This window comes from Bos javanicus, chromosome 12 (assembly GCF_032452875.1).
Source record: "Bos javanicus breed banteng chromosome 12, ARS-OSU_banteng_1.0, whole genome shotgun sequence".
Classification (NCBI taxonomy): Eukaryota; Metazoa; Chordata; class Mammalia; order Artiodactyla; family Bovidae; genus Bos; species Bos javanicus.
This window is the reverse complement of record NC_083879.1, coordinates 72,876,820-72,900,186: the sequence shown is the minus strand read 5'-3', so window position 1 is coordinate 72,900,186 and position 23,367 is coordinate 72,876,820. Positions and strand designations below refer to the sequence as shown.

At 38.7% G+C, this 23,367-nt stretch overlaps 1 protein-coding gene across 1 annotated transcript in view; it reads left to right on the top strand.

Annotated features, from left to right (window-relative positions):
• Positions 1–23,367, top strand: part of LOC133258049 (ATP-binding cassette sub-family C member 4-like) — a 656,993-nt gene that overhangs the window by 376,480 nt on the left and 257,146 nt on the right. Inside the window, exon 24 of the mRNA XM_061434381.1 lies at positions 5,186–5,332. Coding sequence (XP_061290365.1) covers positions 5,186–5,332 — 147 coding nt within the window. The remainder of the gene's footprint in view (positions 1–5,185; positions 5,333–23,367) is intronic.

Sequence of the window (23,367 nt, the reverse complement as noted above, 5' to 3'; positions counted from 1 at the left end):
ATCCTTTGTATTTCTGTGTTGTGTGTTGTGATTTCTCCATTTTCATTTCTAATTTTGTTGATTCGATTCTTCTCCCTTTGTTTTTTGATGAGTCTGGCTAATGGTTTGTCTATTTTATTTATCTTCTCAAAGAACCAGCTTTTAGCTTTGTTGATTTTTGCTATGGTCTCCTTTCTTTTTCATTTATTTCTGCCCTAATTTTTATCATTTCTTTCCTTCTAACCCTGGAGTTCTTCATTTCTTCTTTTTCTAGTAGCTTTAGGTGCAGAGTTAGGTTATTTATTGGATTTTTCTCTTGTTTATTGAGGTACTCTTGTATTGCTGTGAACCTTCCCCTTAGCACTCCTTTTACTGAATCCCATAGGTTTTGGTTGTTGTGTTTTCATTTTCATTTGTTTCTATGCAAATTTTGGTTTCTTTTTTGATTTCTTCTGTGATTTGATTTCTTCTTTTGATTTGTTGGTTATTCTGAGCATGTTGTTTAGCCTCCATATGTTTATATATTTTTAATAGTTTTTTTTTTTTTTTTCCCTGTAGTTGACATCTAATCTTATCACATTGTGATCAGAGAAGATGCTTGAAATGATTTCAAGTTTTTTTGAATTTACCAAGGCTAGATTTATGGCCCAGGATGTGGTCTATCCTGGAGAAGGTTCTGTGTGCACTTGAGAAAAAGGTGAAATTCATTATTTTGGGGTGAAATGTCCTATATATATCAATTAAGTCTAACTGGTCCATTGTATCATTTAAAGTTTGTGTTTCCTTGCTAATTTTCTGTTTAGTTGATATATCCATAGGTGTGAGTGGGGTATTAAAGTCTCCCACTATTATTGTGTTATTATTGTGGAGAAGAAGGCAATGGCACCCCACTCCAGTACTCTTGCCTGGAAAATCCTATGGATGGAGGAGCCTGGTAGGCTGCAGTCCATGGGGTGACTAAGAGTCGGGCACGACTGAGCGACTTCACTTTCCCTTTTCACTTTCATGCATTGGAGAAGGAAATGACAACCTACCCCAGTGTTCTTACCTGGAGAATCCCAGGGATGGGGGAGCCTGGTGGGCTGCTGTCTATGGGGTCGCACAGAGTCGGACACGACTGCAGTGACTTAGTAGTAGTACTATCATTGTGTTACTGTTAATTTCCCCTTTCATACATGTTAGCATTTATTTTACATATTGCAGTGCTTCTATGTTGGGTGCATATATATTTATAATTGTTATACCTTCTTCTTGGATTGATCCTTTGGTCATTATGTAGTGTCCTTTGTCTCTTTTCATGGCCTTTATTTCAAAGTCTATTTTATCTGATATGAGTATTGCTATTCTTGCTTTCTTTTGGTCTCCATTTGAATAAAATATCTTTTTCCAGCCCTTCAGTTTCAGTCTGTATGTGTCCCTTGGTTTGAGGTGGGTCTCTTGTAGACAGCATATATAGGGGTCTTGTTTTTGTATCCATTCAGCCAGTCTTTGTCTTTTGGTTGGGGCATTCAACTCATTTACATTTAAGGTGATTATTGATAAGTATGATCCCATTGCCATTTACTTTGTTGTTTTGGCTTCAAGGATTTATAAACCTTTTCTGTGTTTCCTATCCAGAAAAGATCCTTTAGCATTTGTTGAAGAGCTGGTTTGGTGGTGCTGAATTGGGAACCACAACTTAATTGATCTTGAATCCCAGTGGCCAGCATAGACCCAAGGATATCCTAGACTCCAGTGACTCTATAATGCATTTTAAGTCCTTCAGTCAGATATGCAGAAATGTACTAGATCTTTCTTAAAAACATACACAGATAGTCCTTGATATCCAAGTCCAGAAGCCTATATGATTCTGATAAATGTTCAGATTAGTCCCTCACATTCCACACTCAGGAATCACTCTCTGAAATTTAGGAGCCAAATAGATTCTGATCATATGCTTGTTACTTGCTATCTAAACTAATATTACTCCAGCTCTCTCTGTTAACTCAGTGTACTGTGTTTGGCCAATATTTTGAGCCCCAAGTATGTTTTATATTTTTATTACTGAGTGACACAAGTCATCTAGCAGGATACATCAGCTCCATATCATTTTGTGTATCATTTTAGAGCAAGCGTCTGCATTTACCTGTTAATTAATTTTGTTTTACAAGTGCTGAGAATCATGATCTACTTTAAGCAAAGTCACCCAACAGTGAATGACCTCATGCAAATGATATTTCCTTATTTCTAATAGATTCCTAGAAGTGGGATGTCTGAGTCCAGGGGTAAATGCATAAGTGATTTGGCCAGATATTCCCACACTCTTCTCCACGGGAGATAGACCATCTTGCATTCTTACCAGTGTATGAGATGTGTCTGTTTCCCCACAGCTGTGCAGAGGAGGGCTTTGTTGAACTCTTTAAATTTGGGGTTCATTGTTTAAAATTTCATCTCTTACAAAATTTCATCTCTTAATGCCATTTTTCCCTTCCAGACTGAGAATATACAGGTTACATGACCTCTAGAGGATCATTTGGAAGGAAAAGTTGGTTTTAAAACCTACAAGAATTACTTCACAGACAGTGCTCACTGGTCTGTCATCATCTTCCTTATTCTAGTAAACATCGCAGCTCAGGTATGGAAGGGCTTTTATTTTGGTTTGCACACTCAGATTGATGTTTATATACTATTTATGCTGTATTTTATACTTATTTTTAAATATGTATTAAGAAATTTATCTCAAAGAATTGACTCATGATGTTCTGGGATCTAGCCGCATAAATGTGAAATCAGAAAGGCCAGCAGGCCTGCAAGCTGGAACTTCAGGCAGGAGCTGACCCTAAAGTCTTGAGGCAGAATTTCTTCCTACTCCAGGAAGACTCAGTTTTTGCTCTTAAGTTCTTAGTCTGAATGGATGAGGCCACAACAGTGTTGAGGGTGATCTTCTCTACTTCAGTTCTGATGATGGACATGAATATCGTCCACAACATACCTTCACAGCAATATCTGGATGAGTGTTTGGTTGAATCACTGGAGACTGGCCAAGCCAAGGTGACACAGAAAACTGACCATCACAGTATATGTCAAGCTTTTTGCTTTGAAAAATCCTGATATTTGTACTGTTATTATTGCATTTTGAGGTTCACTTGGATTTGCATTGAAAAACTTTTTATGTGGGGAATAAAGTCTTCTAGGGAAAAAAGGATATGTTTTAAAGATTTTAAAATTTAGCATGCCCTCCCCTGACCTGTAGTCACCTGGGATGTGGGGCTTGGCACAGACCTGGGCCGGAAGGACCTTCTCCTTGTTCTGGAGCCTTTCCAGCCCCCATCCTAGTGAGCAAGATTTGAGGGCTCAGCAATGTCAGTGTGTGAGTGACTGTTGTTTCCTGCTCCAGGTTGCCTATGTCCTGCAGGATTGGTGGCTTGCATTCTGTTGAGTGATTCCTGGTCTGATTTCCCACAGAGTCAGGTGGGGGTGGGGCTTGTTTAACCTCATCTTCTGACCCTCATGTAGTTTCCCTAACAAAAAAACAAAAGTTCTAGTGGGTGGAGTATGATCCCTCAGTTGTTTCTCCCCATGTCCCTCCTTTTAGCAGCTTTTTCACACACAATCTGTTTTCTTTTTTTTAGAACTTTTAATTTTATATTAAGGTATAGCCGATTAACAATGTTTTGATATTAACAATGTTCAGATGAACAGCAAAAGGACTCAACCCTACATATACGTGTATCCATTCTCCCCTAAAACTATAACCTGGCTGCCACATAACACTGAGCAGAGTTCCATATACATGTTCTGAGGACTTATACAATAAGTCCTTGTTGGTTATCTGTTTTAAATAGAGCAGTTTGTGCATGACCATCCCAAACTCTCTTAGAGGGGAAGCTAAAATGAACTTAGCAACCATAAGTTTATTTTCTAAGTCTGTCTTCATAGACAATTTTGAGAACCAAAAGTCACGATTCAAATTTTTAACAGAGACCCCCACAGAGTCTTGTTAGTTGAGAACCATTTTCCAGCATTAATGCATTTCTTGAATTGAGGTAATTTTTTTTTATATTTTTGTAAATTCTATATATATGTATAGTGCAATATTTTTTCTTCCCTGTTCCGTAGGGCGAATGTACAACGTGACGTGTATTCTGGGGCATTAGTAAAAGATGTAGATGTGATGCTCCTCCTGAACTGGTTCTTAGGAGTTTATTCAGGTAAAGTTGAGTCATCTGCTCTATTATACCAGAGTTTAAGGTACTTACAGAGTCCATGTGAACATTGAGGACTTCCAGAGTAATTCAGCAATGTCTTAGTAGATTAAGTGTCTGAGTCACATTTACTCTGTGAGCTAATTAGAATAAATTATTTTAAAGATCTGCTAGAAGAAAAGAGGTTGAATGAAGACTCTTAATTTGCTCTGTACTGGATTTTGGTAGTTAAAACCAGGATTGCACATTCAGAAAATCAGCCACTGGAAATACATGGCTATTGTCTATTCTAATAGGTCACTTTTGCTAAATCTTACATCATTATATGGACGGACAAGGGGGTTAGAAATGGATCTCCAACCTGTGGTTCATGTTGATCCAATTCTCTCTAAATAAACTCTGGCTTTTATTGATCTTGGATGAAATCCTCTGGCAGCATGGGCCACAAATAAAAGCATTATTCCCTCATAGGTATGCAAAGCTCTCCTTTACCACACTGTTCATCTCTTGGGCTTCACTACTTACTTGAGAAGCTAAGCAGGGGAAATTCAGTGCCTGGGATTAGATTCCTTCTCTTTCTTACTTTGAGATCAGTGTTATCTCCTCCTGAATTGTGTGATTAATTTAATATCTGGCTTGCCAGACTAATAGTAACATGACTCTCTCTATTCACAGCAGTGTTTAGAACTTGTAATTGAATTAGGAAAGCCTAGAATGAAACTGTAGTTTACATATGATTCCCACCCCCCATGTTGTTTCTTTTTAGTGAGAGGTAAACAGTGATTGTTATATTCTTCTTTATAAATATATTTGTGTCAAAGCATTAAACTCTTACATATCTACTTTATATATGTTTACATATATATATATATAAATTTATTCTGTATTCTAAATATGTAAGCTTCTATATAAATTTTATTTATAGAATAAGTACACAGTATCTTTGTAAATTGCCCACCATCCTTTAGCGTCATTGAGGATAAGACAGAGATCTTGTGCTGAGTGATATTTCTTTATTTCAGGGTTAATTGTATCTACTGTCCTTTTTGGCATCACAAGGTCTCTGTTGATACTTCACATCCTTGTTAATTCTTCACAAACTTTGCACAACAAAATGTGGGAGACCATTTTAAGAGCTCCAGTATTGTTCTTCAATAGAAATCCAACAGGTATGTCAGACACCAAGTTTCTCAGTGACTATGTCTTATTAACACATTTAGAACCTGAGTACATTTTCATATTTGAAAATGGAAGACATGCTTGGAAGAAAATCACTGTGCATGTTTATTCATTTTCTACAAAAGCCTTCACTGATAACTTTTCCTACCAGAGAAAATCTGAATATAGGAGCATATACACTTTTATTCCAATTTGTACATGTCTGTAAGGATTAATGAATGTTTACTTTGCAGGTAGATTTAAGAGTCCATTTGTTGGGTGGCATATAAAACACCCAACATATGATATAAATGTGTTGAAGTGTTTTTGACTAGTTTTGCTGAAACATTGGCTGCATTACATAGTGTTAAGCTAACTAGGTTGGACCTTCTTCTGGGAACATCTCTGCAGAAGACAGACTGTGTGTTTGTTTCTTTCACTGGCCATCCATTTCTGGTACCATGGACTCTGGCATGTGCTCATATTTTGAGCTTTAAATAAATGGTAATGGAAAATTAATTAAAATACAAGGTCAGTGAAATGTATACATCCTCTTCAGTAAAATCAGCTTTCTATTTTTACAATGGACTTTTGGTTACATTTAAGAATCTTGTAGCAGGTAGCAGGCGGGTCTTCAGTATTAAGTAAGAGTGTCCCTGAAGGTTTCCCAGTGCTTGCTTCCTCCACCCTGAGGCCTTCGACCTGTCTTGCTTTTGGAAGGTAGCCTCCTGACCTGGGTTCCTATGAAAAGTTAGTTCATCAGTGTACATTCCCACTCTGTTCAGTTGGTTAGACTTGTGCTGAGGTCCAGGGTGGCTTTGTTTTTTGCAGGTGATGATTGACAGGACCTGTTGAGACAGGGATGTGACTGGAGGGAGGACAGGAGTAGCCTTGGCCTGGTCATCAACTAGCTGTGTGATCAAGACCAAAGTAGGTAGATACTACTGGGCAGGCAAATCTTAAGGCAGGATGTTGTCATGATTATAAGTATAGACTGTGGAGCCAACTTCCTGGATTTAGTCCTAGAGATAGTTACTAATAGTAATAGCTACTTATAGTTATGTTAATACTTATGTGCTAGTTATTTAATTTCTCTCTGTCTTGATTTTCTTACCTGTAAAATGAGAATACTATTCACACACTTACCAATATCTTGATGTTGTGGGCATTAAGCAGGTTAATACATTCACAGTACTTAGCACATGATCAGTGACCAATGAATCTTACTGAGGATGATGACACAGTGTCTGGGAGCTTCCTCTCCTGTGAAATGGGAATAGTTGTGCCCTTCTTATTTCATAAGAATGTTGTGAGGATTAAATATGATTATTCAGAGCAGCATCTTGTGCAGATTTTTTTCAGCACATGTTGTTTGGTCCAGGCACTGTGAGGAGCACAGGATGGTAGACTGCAGAGGCCTACACAGATCTCATCTTGTTATGAAGCCAGAGTGAGGAAGTGATTGGAGGAGTCCATGCTCTTATGGCTTTCAAGTTGCTCTGCTTTGCCTGTTAATGTGAAAACTACAGTCTTACATTTGGGAGCATCAGGTGGGACTGAATTTTTGTTATCACATCCTCTGAGTGCTTGTGACCGCAGTTAACCAGGCTCTTGATGGCCTGTAGGCCTTTCTAGATGCTGATTTATTTATTCTTCAAGGATTTGGAACCAAGTTTAAATCTTCAAGTCACTAATCCTTAAACAGCAGGCATACACAGTGTATGTCTTTTCTCTCCCTCCTTTGTCTATTATCAGAACTTCATTCCTTCAACAAAATAGAAGCCCAAATAAATACTGAAAAGATAGGCCCAAAGGTTTAGGGGAATCAATTATTTACTCTTTTAATGGTGTATTAAATTGAACATGTCCCTGTGTTTATTTCCAAAAGTAAAATTTGTAATAGATTGTTTTTGGTGGACTTTATTTCTGATATGTTATGTCATGAAGAGAAAACGACATATAGCTGTGTTACTGATTTCAAGCTCATTCTGCTCACCTCATGAAAGGCCAAACAGTCTTACAGATGAGATGTTAAAACAGGAAATAATGACATTGTTTGGAAAGTTGGCAGATTGAGAAGATGGCAGACTAATGTCTCAGAAAACCATCTTATTGGGGTCTGAATGCCAGTCTGTTTTATAGAACAAAGAGGGACAGGAGGTGAGGAAGTAAAGTTAAAAGACCGTTTATCTTGCACAAGAGGAGGTGATGTGTTAATTTTTTTCTTTTCTTCAGTCATTCACAGCTGGTGAGGGTCAGATTGTCTCCCACTGAGCTGAAAAAAAGCCACTTTAGTTTAACATTCAGGCAGAGGGACAAGGTTCCCTGAAAAAACAATGGATAAGCAAAAGTTAAAGACAAGTAGATCCAACATGGAGTAAAAATTGGCCCTTCCCTGTTACAGTTCCTTTGATGTGCTCCACTCTCTGGGGCCAGTACCCTGTGCTTTCTCAGCCTGAGCCTCCTCAGTGTGTACCAGCCTTGCAGAGTGGCTGCAGAGTCCTGATAGCTGCAGCATCCTTTGTTTACTGATATGACAGGTGGCATTTTTAGTTCACACTGGATGTTTACTACAAATTAGTTCTCATCTTCTAATCCTACAGCCTTTAGAATATACTATTGTTGTGGATTATGATAAGGGAAAGAAAATAAATGACAAGTGATTCTTAGTCTTTTAGTAATATTTCTGTTTTCCTGCCTACATTCCTCTGATCTTCTTAGATGCTTATTCATAAGTCTATGTTTGTCACATCTTGTACGTCTCTGAAAATAATGACTTACAACCCCAGTAGTAAACTCACAACTTGGAAATGGCCAGAATCCACAATTTCCCAAAATGGGAGATGCTGTGAACCATATGGAGGGGGAAAAAAATTTCAGTGAGGTCATGGTAGTTGGTGGTTTAGTTAAGTCTTGCCCCATTCTTTGCAACCCCATGGACTGTAGCCCACCAGGCTTTTCTGTCCATGGGATTTTGCAGGCAAGAATACTGGAGTGATTGCCATTTCCTTCTCCAGGGGATCTTCCTGACCCAGGGATCAAACCCACATCTCCTGTATTGGCATGTAGATTCTTTACCACTGAGAGACCTGGAAAGCCCAACAAGGACTAGAGAGAGCAGTTATTGAAGATAAAAAGTCTTTAAGCCAGTAATTTGATTATGGGATCAAAGTCATCTCAGAAAATATCTTTTTCTGTTACTGAATTATAAAGGAGAGGTTATAATTATGTTTATTTAAAAAGTATCACTTAGTAAAATTATCCAAACCAGGCTTCAACAATATGTGAACTGTGAACTTCCAGATGTTCAAGCTAGATTTAGAAAAGGCAGTGGACTGCTAAGTCACTTCAGTTGTGTCCAACTCTGTGCAACTGCATAGACGACAGCCCACCAGGCTCCCCCGTCCCTGGGAGTCTCCAGGCAAGAACACTGGAGTGGGTTGCCATTTCCTTCTCCAATACATGAAAGTTAAAAGTGAAAGTGAAGTTGCTCAGTCGTGTCCAACTCCTAGCGACCCCATGGACTGCAGCTTACTAGGCTTCTCCATCCATGGGATTTTCCAGGCAAGAGTACTGGAGTGGGGTGCCATTGCCTTCTCCCAAAAGGCAATGGAACCAGAGATCAAATTGCCAACATCCGTTGGATCATAAAAAAAGCAAAACAGTTCAAGAAAAACACCTAATTCTGCTGTATTGACTATACCAAAGCCTTTGCCTGTGTGGATCACAACAACCTGGAAAATTCTGAAAGAGATGAAAATACCAGACCACCTGACCTGCCTCCTAAGAAATCTATATGCAGGTTAAAAAGCAAAAATTAAAACTGGACATGGAACAAAAGACTGGTTCCAAACTGGAAAAGGATTGGTCAAGGATGTATATTGTCACCCTGCTTATTTACCTTCTATGCAGAGTACATCAAGAGAAATGCTGGACTGGATGAAGCACAAGCTGGAATCAAGATTGATGGGAGAAAAATCAATAACCTCAGATATGCAGATGACACCACCTTTATGGCAGTAAGCAAAGAACAACTTAAGAGCCTCTTGATGAAAGTTAAAGAGGAGAGTATACTATCCAAAGCAATCTATAGATTCAATGCAATCCCTATCAAGCTATCAACGGTATTTATCACAGAACTAGAACAAACAAGTTCACAATTTGTATGGAAATACCAAAAAAAAAAAAAAAAAACCCTCAAATAGCTAAAGCGATCTTGAGAAAGAAGAATGGAACTGGAGGAATCAACTTGCCTGACTTCAAACTATACTACAAAGCCACACTCATCAAGACAGTATGGTACTGGCACAAAGACAGAAATATAGATCAGTGGAATAAAACAGAAAGCCCAGAGATAAATCCATGCACCGATGGACAGCTTATCTTCGACAAAGGAGGCAAGAATATACAATGGAGAAAAGACAATCTCTTTAACAAGTGGTGCTGTAAAAACTGGTCAACCACTTGTAAAAGAATGAAACTAGAACACTTTCTAACACCATACACAAAAATAAACTCAAAATGGATTAAAGATCTAAACGTAAGACCAGAAACTATAAAGCTTCTAGAGGAAAACATAGGCAAAACACTCTCTGACATAAATCACAGCAGGATCCTCTATGACCCACCTCCCAGAATACTGGAAATAGAGGCAAAAATAAACAAATTAGACCTAATTAAACTTAAAAGCTTCTTTACGACAAAGGAAACTATTAGCAAGGTGAAAAGACAGCCTTCAGAATGGGAGCAAATGAAGCAATGGACAAAGAATTAATATCAAAAAATATGCAAGCAACTCCTGAAGCTCAAATTCCAGAAAAATAAATGACCCAATCAAAAAATGGGCCAAAGAACTAAACAGACATTTCTCCAAAGAAGACATGCAGATGGCTAACAAATGAAAGGTTGTTAAATCACGCAAAGACACCAGGATTCCATGCCCCCGGAGGAGGAGAATTCAATCTGGGGCCAGAGATGAGGCTTGATCACTCAGAGCTTTTTTGTAATAAAGTTTTATTAAAGTATAAAGGAGATAGAGAAAGCTTCTGACATAGCCATCAGAAGGGGGCAGAAAGAGTACCCCCCTGCTAGTTTTCAGCTGGAAGTTATATAGTCACAAGCAGTTTGTTAATCAAAGAAAGAAATGTCTTAAAATTCAGAATGGCACCAGGCCCCTTACCCATAATTTGCATTTTGGGATAATTTTGGCACCAAATGGTTTATCCTGGGCCATAAAATGATTAACTTGAATCTTGAAGAAAGGCAGACTACCGTACAAATAGTTTCATTTACATAGATTAGGGTAACAATATCTGAGTATAACATACTGGTTTGTTAAGTAGGTTCTGAGCCAAGAGGCAGAACCGACTTGAAGACAGAGTTTGGGGTAAATGCATAGTACATTAGCATAGCTTAAGACAAACATTTCCATAAGAAAAAGGCATTGGTTATCTCTAGGTTTGAGAATAGTTAACTTCAGGTGAAACCAGGTATCATTATGGCAACACAGTATTTTAAGAGAAACCTTTTAAATTTGTACAGAGAAGGAAAAAATATTGCTACTTTGTTTCCTCCTGGCACTTAAGAGAGAGAAAAATGTCTGACACTTGCAGGCTATTTCCTCCCTTTGGAGACCCCTGGCCTTCCTGCCTGTTACCCTCTCACAAACATATGAAAAGATGCTCGACATCATTCTTTATCAGAGAAATACAAATCAAAACCACAATGAGGTACCATTTCATGCCAGTCAGAATGGCTGCTATCCAAAAGGCTACAAGCAGTAAATGCTGGAGAGGGCATGGAGTAAAGGGAACGCTCTTACCCTGTTGGTGGGAATGCAAACTAGTATAGCCCCTTTGGAGGACAGTGTGGAGATTCCTTAAAAAACTGGAAATAGAACTGCCTTATGACCCAGAAATCCCACTACTGGGAATACACACCAAGGAAACAAAAATTGAAAGAGACACGTGTACCCCAGTGTTCATCGCAGCACTGTTTATAATAGCCAGGACATGGAAGCAACCTAGATGTCCATTGGCAGAAGAATGGATAAGAAAGTTGTGGTACATATACACAATGGAATATTACTCAGCCATTAAAAAGAATACATTTGAATCAGTTCTAATGAGGTGGATGAAGCTGAAGCCTATTAGACAGAGTGAAGTAAGTCAGCAAGAAAAACGCCAATACAGTATATTAACACATATATATGGAATTTAGAAAGATGGTAACGATAACCCTGTATACGAGACAGCAAAAGAGACACTGATGTATAGAACAGTCTTATGGACTCTATGGGAGAGGGAGAAGGTGAGAAGATTTGGGAGAATGGCATTGAGACATGTGGAATATCATGTATGAAACGAGATGCCAGTCCAGGTTCAATGCACGATACTGGATGCTTGGGGCTGGTGCACTGGGACGACCCAGAGGGATGGTATGGGGAGGGAGGAGGGAGGAGGGTTCAGGATGGGGAACACATGTATACCGGTGGTGGATTCATTTTGATATTTGGCAAAAATTTAAAAAAAAATAATAATAAAAATATAAAAAAAAAAAAAAGAAAGATGGTAATGATAACCCTATATGTGAGACAGCAAAAGAGACACAGATGTATAGAACAGTCTTTGGACTCTGTGGGAGAGGGTGAGGGTGGGATGATTTGGGAGAATAGCATTGAAACATGTGTATTATCATATGTGAAATGAATCGTCAGTCCAGGTTCGATGCATGAGACAGGGTGCTCGGGGTTGGTGCACTGGGATGACCCAGAGGGATGGGACGGGGAGGGAGGTGGGACGGGGGTTCAGGAAGGGGAACACATGTACACCCATGGTGGATTCATGTCAATTAATGGCAAAACCACTACAATATTGTGAAGTAGTTAGCTTCCAATTAAATAAATTTATATTAAATAAATAAATAAATATGCTATTCTAAGGGAAAAAAAAGGAAAGTGATATATGAGAGTGAAAATGTTGGCTTAAAACTCAACATTCAGAAAACTAAGATCATGGCATCCAGTCCCATCACTTCATGGCAAATAGATGGGGAAACAAGGAAAACAGTGAGAGACTATTTTTTTGGCTCCAAAATCACCACAGATGGTGACCCCTTCCATGAAATTAAAAGATGCTTGCTTCTTGGAAGAAAAGCTATGAGCAAACTAGACACCATATTAAAAAGCAGAGACATTACTTTGCCAGCAATGATCCATCTAGTCAAAGCTACGGTTTTTCCAGTAGTCATGTATGGATGTGAGAGTTGGACTGTATAGAAAGCTGAGCACTGAAGAATTGATGATTTTGAACTGTAGTGTTGGAGAAGACTCTTGAGAGTCCCATGGGCTGCAAGGAGATCCAACCAGTGAATCCTTAAAAAAATCTATCCTGAATATTCATTGGAGAGACTGATGCTGAAGCTGAAGTTCCAAAACTTTGGCCACCTGGTGTGAAGAACTGACTCATTAGAAAAGACCCTGATGGTGGGAAAAATTGAAGGTGAGAGGAGAAGGCAACGACAGAGGATGAAATAGTTGGATGGCAACACCGACTTGATTGACATGAGTTTGAGTCAACTCCAGGAGTTGGTGATGGACAGGGAAGCCTTGTGTGCTACAGTCCATGGGGTCACAATGAGTTGGACACTTCCAAGTGACTGAACTGACTGATCACTTAGCAAAATTAATATTGATAACTAAAGCAAAATTTATGTAACAATTATGATTAACTTAAGTATTTTGCAACTGTTTATTACCAATTTAGCACTAGTGAGTCTTAGGTAAGATGAATCTAAAAAGAGGGAATATTCTGAAATTCACCAGCCCTTGCTGATGCTGCCACAAGATTTCCCCGATTCTTTTAAAAATCAGGACTCAGTTTCAACCCTCTGCCCACTGCCATTTGGTAGAATTTTTATTTGTCTTTAGATATCACCCTATTTGGTTTTTCTTTTTACCATGGATGTCAGCTTATTTCATGTGAATCTGTAATATATTAAACTTGGTTAGTTGCTAAGTTGTGTCTGACTCTTTTGTGACCACATGGACTGTAGCCTGCCATGCTCCTGAGTTCATAGGATTTCACAGGAAAGAATACTGGAGTGGGTTGCCATTTCCTCCTGCATGGGATATTCCAAGCCTAAGGATCAAACCCATGTCCTCTGCACTGGCAGGCAGATTTTTATCTACTGTACCATCAGGAAAGTCCCTAACAACATATCCTTTAAGAATATTGTTTTTATTTGTTAGTGAATTGTTTCTCTTAGAGTTCCTATCTGACTTATTTCTTGTGTCCTGTTCTTGCACGAAGACTTTTAAATCGTTTCTCCAAGGACATATGGATGACTCACTGCCCCTGATATTTCAAGATTACATCCAGGTAACATACCAGTCCTGTCAGAGTTCTCACAGGAAGAGCAGAGTGCCTGTTTCTCAAGGATTTTTCACAGGGACTGAGGGTGGGCCTTTCAGTCTGGCGATGTGTTCTGTCATCTTCAGTAAAGGCCATGTTTGTAAGAGAAATGTGTGGCTGTGATTGAGAGGCTGAGTTAACATGAGTAACACTGGTGCAGGAGTGCCTACACAGTCATATCAAGGTTGGTCTGAAGAAGTGACTTGCTTGGTCAGTGGTTCTCCCTCTGCCTTTTAGGTATCTGGCATGGATCCCTTTACTATGAGTGCATTTCATAATATAGAAATAATCACCTCTCATGGAAAGATAGCCTAGATGAACTAAATTATGCATTGTATTACCACAGAGGACTAATATTTACTGCATCATTTTATTTGGATAAGGCCAGGTGTGGTTACTTAAAAAGAAAAGATTGGTAAAAAATAAGGTGAAAATAATACTTTAACTAGGATAATGCTGTTGTTTAATCTCTAAGTCTTGTCTGACTATTTTGTGACCCCATAGACTGTAGCCTGCCAGGCTCCTCTGTCCATAGGATTTCCCAGGCAAGAGTACTGGACTGGGTAGCCATTTCCTTCTCTAGGGGATCTTCCTGACCCAGGGATTAAACCCACATCTCCTGCATTGTCAGGTAGATTCTTTACCACTGAGCCACCTGAGAAGCCCAATAAGGACAATAAAGAGCAGTTATTGAAGATACAAAGGCTTTAAGCCAGTAATTTGACTATGGGATCAAAGTTATCTCAGAAAATGTCTTGTTTGTTTTTGGTTTGCAGTTTTCTTTTCATGTGTTGATTGCTCTGTCTTAAGGTTTCTTAAGGGGAAAAAAAAAAGAAAAGAAATACTCACAGACATACCTTTTATTCAGCCTTTGTTTTGTCTGTGAACTTGAGGTTCCAAAAAATGTTGTTGGGTCATCTCAATTCTCATCTCCTCATTCAGTATTGTTGCTTGTATGGGGTGTTTTATTCTGTTGTTTAATTCTATTTGTTTTTTGGTTATTAAGGCTGTGGGGAACTTTCGTTTTCTTTCCAAGTGTTAATTTTGGGAATGAAAGGAATTTATCAAAAGCTGCACGCAGAAATGCAGCAATGAACTTTGAAATGCAAACAGCCTATGAACAAAGGCTTCTTTAGCTTACCAATGAGAATTAACCTGAGATTCAGAGAACTTTAATTGCAAAAAAAGAAGAAGAAAAAAAAAAACAAAAAACGATTTTTTTTCTTTTCTGCAAACTTGCTTTATAAATGTGCCCTGCTGGGATTAGCTGCTTAATTTATCCCCAGAAACAATCTTTCCCTAAAAACAGTGTCACATTTTGACAGTGATTATGAATTACTTTGAAAAGATTTTGTGGTCCGCTCCTCGGGTCGTTCTGGCCTCTGGGCCCGGGTACCTCAGTACTTTCCGCCGTACCCAGGGACTCACTCCGCATTTTGACTCTCTCCGGGGCTCGGAGCCACCGGCGGTGCGTCTTGGTGGCGCCGCCCGGGCCGAGGCCTGAAGAGAAAAAAATCTTGAAAAAAAAAAAAAGATTTTGTGAACATTTCTGTTTCTTTGCTATGGTAAGCTAGCTCAAGGTTGGGTATCCACTGTGTGCTTAGCACATGGTTAGTTACCAGCCATAATCAGAATTCATCACATATTTTCACATGACATATGGAGGGACATGGTTTTTCCAGTGGTCATGTATGGATGTGAGAGTTGAACTGTGAAGAAAGCTGAGCGCCAAAGAATTGATGCTTTTGAACTGTGGTGTTGGAGAAGACTCTTGAGAGTCCCTTGGACTGCAAGGAGATCCAACCAGTCCATTCTGAAGGAGATCAGTCCTGGGTGTTCATTGGAAGTACTGATGCTAAAGCTGAAACTCCAATACTTTGGCCACCTTATGTGAAGAGCTGATTCATTGGAAAAGACCCTGATGCTGGGAGGGATTGGGGGCAGGAGGAGAAGGGGACGACAGAGGATGAGATGGCTGGATGGCATCACCGACTCAATGGACATGAGTTTGAGTAAACTCCGGGAGTTGGTGATGGACAGGGAGGTCTGGCGTGCTGCGATTCATGAGGTGGCAAAAGGTTGGACATGACCTAGCGACTAAACTGAACTGAACTGATGGAGGGACAGGGATAGATGCTACCTGATTTCAGTAGGAGACATTTTTATGAATGAGGAGAGAAAATTCTAGTCTCACTGATTTTCAGCCCTAGCTTTCCTATTATTTTACCTTTTTATTTATTTATTTTTTTTCTCTAATTTTATTTTATTTTTAAACTTTACATAATTGTATTAGTTTTGCCAAATATCAAAATGAATCCGCCACAGGTATACATGTGTTCCCCATCCTGAACCCTCCTCCCTCCTCCCTCCCCATACCATCCCTCTGGGCCGTCCCAGTGCACCAGCCCCAAGCATCCAGCATCATGCATCGAACCTGGACTGGCAACTCGTTTCCTACATGATATTTTACATGTTTCATTGCCATTCTCCCAAATCTTCCCACCCTCTCCCTCTCCCACAGAGTCCATAAGACTGTTCTATACATCAGTGTCTCTTTTGCTGTCTCGTACACCGGGTTATTGTTACCATCTTTCTAAATTCCATATATATGCGTTAGTATACTGTATTTATGTTTTTCCTTCTGGCTTACTTCACTCTGTATAATAGGCTCCAGTTTTATCCACCTCATCAGAACTGATTCAAATGTATTCTTTTTAATGGCTGAGTAATACTCCATTGTGTATATGTACCACAGCTTTTATTTTACCTTTTTAGAGATTGATGTACCTTACACTAACTTTTGTGTGTGAAAGACTAGTTAGTGGTTGAGGTTTATTTTTTCCAGTTATCCTGGCCACATTTGTTAAAAAACTTTTTTGTATTGAACTGGCATTTTGATTATAAATCCTTTGAATCTATTTAATGAAGTCTGTGTCTGTATATTTTGTTCCACTAATCTATTTATTCTTATATCAATTCCACAGTTTTGGTTATTGTGCATTTTCATAAAAGATGAAGTACATAGACTAAATCCTCTAACTTTGTACTCCTTTGTCAAGATTATTTCAATCATCCTGGATTCTTTTCTGTGTAAATTTTAGAAACCTTTCAATTTCTTTTTTCATAAAAGCAAATTGATAGTTTTATTAATATTTCCTTTTAACTGTAGATTATTTGAGGAATCTGAAAGTGAAAGTTGCTCAGTCATGTCCGACTCTTTGCAACCCATGGACTATATTCCAGGCCAGAATACTACAGTGGGTAGCCTTTCCCTTCTCCAGAAGATCTTCCCAACCCAGGGATCAAACCCAGGTCTCCCACATTGCAGGCGGATTCTTTACCAACTGAGCCACAAGGGAAGCTCAAGGATACTGGAGTGGGTAGTGGGTATCCACTGAAGTGGATCCCTTCTCCAGTGGATCTTCCCAACACAGGAATTGAACCGGGGTCTCCTGCATTGCAGGCAGATTTAAGGAACCTAAGTCTTAACAGTCTTGAGTCTGCAACTATGAATATGGTATCTTTCTCCACTTATCTAGGTATTGTTTAATTTCATAAATGCTTTGTAATTTTTAATATCAACATCTTACACTTCTCTGATTAAATTTATTCATACATATTAGCTTTTTCACTGTGTTATTGGATTGTTTTTTTAATTAATTATTTTTGACTGTGCTGGGTCTTTGTTGCTATGCATGGGCTTTCTGTAGTTACTGTGCATGGGCTTCTCATTGTGGTAGTTTTTCTTATTGCAGAGCATGGGCTCTAGGGCACATGGTCTTCAGTAGCTGTAGTGTGCAGGTTCAGTAGTTGCAGTACTTTGGTTCTAAAGCACGGGCTCAGTAGTTGTGGCCATGGAGTTAGTTGCTGCTTGTTATGTGTACTCTTCCAGAACCAGGGACTGAATCCATGTGCCCTGCTTTGGCAGGTAGATTCTTATCCACTTGGACCACCAGGGAAGTTCTATTAGATTTTTTTTTTTAATACTATTATTCAACTGCTTGTTGCTAGTCTGTAGAAATACAGTTGATTTATTTATGAATTCATTTTGCATTGCCTGGAGTTCATTACTTTTTTTTTTTAATTCTGTAGAATTTTGTACACATACAATCATGTCAGTGGTAAATAATGACAGTTTTTTTTCTTCATTTCCAGTATTTATGAGTTTTATTTACTTTTCTTGACTTATTGTTGTGGCTAGACCTTCTAGTACAATGTTTAATAGAAGTAATTAAATAACACACTCTTGTATGCTTAGGGCAAAATCAGTATTTCTTCATTACAAATGATATTAACTACAGTTTTTAAGGTAGATACCTATTATCAGTTTGAAAGCATTTCCTTTAATTTCTTCATTGCTAAGAATTGTACTTATTTTTTTTTAATGAAAAAAAGATGTTGAATTTGGACAAATACTTTTTCTACATCTCTTCAGATAATCATATGATTGTTTAACTCTTTTAATGTGAATTATAGTGACTGGTATTTGAAGGTTAAACTTGCATTCCTTGAATAATCTTTACTTGATCAAAATGTAACCTCATTTTATACATCATTAGCTTGTTAACATTTTGTCAAGAATTTTGGTATCTGTTGTTCATGAAGGATATTGGTCTGTAATTTGCTTTTCTTAAAATATTTTGTCAGCTTTTGGTATCAGAATTATGCAGTACTCATGAGAAGACATGGGAAAAGTTTCCATTTTGTGGTGGTCACTTTAATGTGTCAACTTGACCAAACTACATTCCCCAGTTATTCATAAATGATCTGTATGTTGCTCTGTAGGTATTTTGTAGATGTGATTAAAGTCCATAATCAGTTAATTTTAAGTGTGATTATCCTGGATAGTTCCATGGACACAGTTCCATTAATTGAAATGCTCTAAGAGCTATGGCTTCCCTGAAGAAAATAAGAAATTCTTTCTGAGGATAACAGCATCCTGCCCAAGAATTCCAGCCTGTTCTTTGTAACAAGCCAGCCCTGAGGATTTTGGACTTGCCTAGCCAAGTCTGATTGTGGAGTATTATCTTTTTTTATATTATTATGTTCAACTCATTAGTATGTTGTATGGTAAATTTTCCCTTCTTTTTTTTTTCTTTAATATTTCATGGTGATTTCAAAGAACCAGGCTTTGTGCTTATTGAGGTTTCTACTTAGAAGTTGTTGTCGTTTTTTTTTTTTTTTTTATTTCATTCAGGTCTACTTTTTTTCTTATTTCCATTCTTATATATGCTGGATTTTTAAATTATAAGATGAATCTGAATACCTTTGAATTTTAGCTTTTTTAAAAAAACTTTTATTCAAAAAATTTTAATTTTATTGGAGTACAGTTGATTTACAATGTTGTGTTAGTTTCAGGTGTACAGCAAAGTGATTCAATTATACATATATTCATTCTTATTTTAGACTCTTTTCTCGTATAGATTACCACAGAATATTAGTAGAGTTATCTGTGCTATTATTAAGCTATGCTTTGTAAAATTAGCAAATAAATGCATCCAGTCTTGAATTTTGTAATAAACTTGAATCCTGACCAATGGTAGAAAGGAAGCTACTGATCAATGAGATATACTGAACACGAAGGAGGAAGTGCACCATGTTTCCCTAATGCTTTCTGTTGTGCTGGTTAACAGACTATAAATTAACCCCCACCTTTAACTCTTCAGTGGAGTTAGCTGTGACTCTCAGTTGTGAGCTGACTGAAGAATATACAGGTCCCAGAGTTGGTGTGGTTGTGAAAAGCTATAAGGCAGCCAAATGAGTGGTTAAGAGTGTGGTTAATGTATCCCAAAGAAAGGACAAGCTTAGAAAATCTTAGTCTTAAGGTTTGTATAGATCTCATCATACAGATAAGACACCCCAATGTTTTATAATGTTCTGACTTAACAGAGTTAACCAAGGTGGGTGAGATCAAAGTAAACAGAGGTGATAAAACAAGGATCTTGGAACCAGAGCTGATCTCTGAATTTCTTGAGACATGAAGGATACCATACAAGCTTGCATGCAGACCAAATACTGACTCTAGGTTCAGTTCAGTTCAGTCACTCAGTCGTGTCCAACTCTTTGCAAGCCCATGAATTGCAGCATGCCAGGCCTCCCTGTCCATCACAAACTCCCGGAGTTCACTCAAACTCATGTCCATCAAGTCAGTGATGCCATCCAGCCATCTCATCCTTTGTTGTTCCCTTCTCCTCCTGCCCCCAATCCCTCCCAGCATCAGAGTCTTTTCCAATGAGTAAACACTTTGCATGAGCTGGCCAAAGTATTGGAGTTTCAGCCTTAGCATCAGTCCTTCTAATGAACACCCAGGACCGATCTCCTTTAGAATGCACTGGTTGGATCTCCTTGCAGTCCAGGGGACCTTCAAGAGTCTTCACCACAGTTAAAAAGCATCAATTCTTTGGTGCTCAGCTTTCTTCACAGTCCAACTCTCACATCCATACATGACCACTGGAAAAGCCATAGCCTTCTCTAGATGGACTTTTGTTGGCAAAGTAATATCTATGCTTTTGAATATGCTATCTAGGTTGGTCATAACTTTCCTTCCAAGGAGTAAGCGTCTTTTAATTTCATGGCTGCAGTCACCATCTGTAGCGATTTTGGAGCCCAAAAAAATAAAGTCTGCCACTGTTTCCACTGTTTCCCTATCTATTTCCCATGAAGTGATGGAACCAGAGGCCATGATCTTAGTTTTCTGAATGTTGAGCTTTAACCCAACTTTTTCACTCTCCTTTTTCACTTTCATCAAGAAGCTTTTTAGTTCCTCTTCACTTTCTGCCATAAGGGTGGTGTCATCTGCATATCTGAGGTTAATGATATTTCTCCCAGCAATCTTGATTCCAGCCTGTGCTTCTTCCAGCCCAGCGTTTCTCATGATGTCCTCTGCATATAAGTTAAATAAGCAGGGTGACAATATACAGCCTTGATGTATTCCTTTTCCTATTTGGAACCAGTCTGTTGTTCCATGTCCAGTTCCAACTGTTGCTTCCTGACCTGCATATAGGTTTCTCAAGAGGCAGGTCAGGTGGTCTTATATTCCCATCTCTTTCAAAATTTTCCACAGTTTATTGTGATCCACACAGTCAAAGGCTCTGATTGTTATGATTAAGAGCTTACCTTTAAAAGCCTTCAATGTTTTCTTTTGCTTCTGTTCATCCTGTAATTGAAAGGTAATGGGTATCTTTGGATAGGAATTACATTGTATTTCTTAATCCTTTCAGAATTTCAGTAGTCTGTTCAGAGTTTTATGGCCTCCACAAGAATCTTGCTTAGCCAGCAGCACAATCTATGTGATAGTCATTTCACTGACAAGTTATTATCTTTTATAATCTCTCCTACACCCACATCCATAAACTACTGACTAAAACTAGTCATCCTCTTGCCTCTTAACTCACAAGGAAATCTTGTCTCACAAGGAAATGGATGATTTGTACTTACCACAACTTGAAACAGACTTCTTAAGAGTCAAATTGCAGAATGAAAATCTCAGAAATTCTTTTGAGGTGTTAGTAGTTTCAATGATCCTGATTCTGTTTTTTAATTCAGTTCAGTTCAGTCTCTCAGTCATGTCCAACACATTGCAACCCCATGAACCTCAGCACTCCAGGCCTCACTGTCCACCACCAACTCTCAGAGTTTACCCAAACTCTTGTGCATTGAGGCAGTGATGCCATCCAGCCATCTCATCCTCTGTCCTCGCCTTCTGTTCCCACCCTCAATCTTTCCCACCATCAGGGTCTTTTCAAATGAGTCAGCTCTTTGCATCAGGAGGCCAAAGTATTGGAGGTTCAGCTTCAACAATAGACCTTCCAATTAACACCCAGGACTGATCTCCTTTAGGATGGACTGGTTGGATCTCCTTGCAGTCCAAGAGACTATCAAAAGTCTTCTCCAACACCACAGTTCAAAAGCATCAATTCTTCAGTTCTCAGCTTCTTTATAGTCCAAATCTCACATCCATACATGACTACTGGAAAAACCATAGCCTTGACTAGATGGACATTTGTTGGCAATGTAATTTCTCTGCTTTTTAATATGCTGTCTAGGTTGGTCAAAACTTTTCTTCCAAGGAGTAAGTGTTGTTTTATTTCATGGCTGCAATAACTATCTGAAATGATTTTAGGGCCCGCAAAAATACAGTATGCCACTCTTTCCACTGTTTCTCCATCTATTCGTCATGAAGTGATGGGACCAGATGCCATGATCTTAGTTTTCTGAATGTTGAGCTTTAAGCCAACTTTTTCACTCTCCTCATTCACTTTCATCAACAGGCTCTTTAGCTCTTCTTCACTTTCTGCAATAAGGGTGGTGTCATCTTCATATCTGAGGTTATTGATATTTCTCCCAGCCATCTTGATTCCAGCTTGTGCTTCATCCAGCCCAGAGTTTCTCCTGATGTACTCTGCATATAAGTTAAATAAGCAGGGTGACAATATATAGTCTTTTCCTGTTTGGAACCAGTCTGTTGTTCCATGTCCAGTTCTAACTGTTGCTTCCTGACCTGCATACAGATTTCTCAGGAGGCAGGTCAGCTGGTCTGGTATTCCCAATTACTGAAGAATTTTCCACAGTTTATTGTGAGCCATACAGTCAAAGGCTTTGGCATAGTCAATAAAGCAGTAATAGATGTTTTCCTGAAACTATCTTGCTTTTTCAATGACCCAGCAGATTTTGGCAATTTAATCTTTGGTTCCTCTGCCTTTTCTAAAACCAGCTTGAACATCTGGAAGTTCACGGTTCACATATTGCTGAAGCCTGGCTTGCAGAATTTTGAGCATTACTTTATTAGCATTTGAGATGAGTGCAATTGTGTGGTAGTTTGAGCATTCTTTGGCATTGCTTTTCTTTGGGATTGGAATGAAAACTGACCTTTTCCAGTCCTGTGGCCACTGCTGAGTTTTCCAGATTTGCTGGCATATTGAGTGCAGCACTTTCACAGCATCATCTCTCAGGATTTGAAACAGCTCAACTCGAATCCCATCAGCTCCACTAACTTTGTTCATAGTGATGCTTCCTAAGGCCCACTTGACTTCACATTCCAGGATGTCTGGCTCTAGGTAAGTGATCACACCATTGTGATTATCTGGGTCATGAAGATCTTTTTTGTACAGTTCTTCTGTGTATTCTTGCCACCTCTTCTTAATATCTTCTGCTTCTGTTAGGTCCATACCATTTCTGTCCTTTATTGAGCCCATCTTTGCATGAAATGTTCCTTTCGTATCTCTAATTTTCTTGAAGAGATCCCTAGTCTTTCCCATTCTGTTGTTTTCCTCTATTTCTTTGCACTGACCACCGAGGAAGGCTTTCTTATCTCTCCTTGCTATTCTTTGGAACTCTAGATTCAAATGGGTATATCTTTCCTTTTCTCCTTTGCTTTTGGCTTCTTGTCTTTTCACAGCTATTTGTAAGGCCTCCTCAGACTACCATTTTGCATTTCTTTTTCTTCAGGATGGTCCTGATCCCTGTGTCCTGTACAATGTCATGAACTGTTCATAGTTCATAGTTCATAGTTCATCAGGCACTCTGTCTATTAGATCTAGTCCCTTAAATCTATTTCTCACTTCCACTGTATAATCATAAGGGAATTGATTTATGTCATACCTGAATTGTCTAGTGGTTTTCCCTGCTTCCTTTAA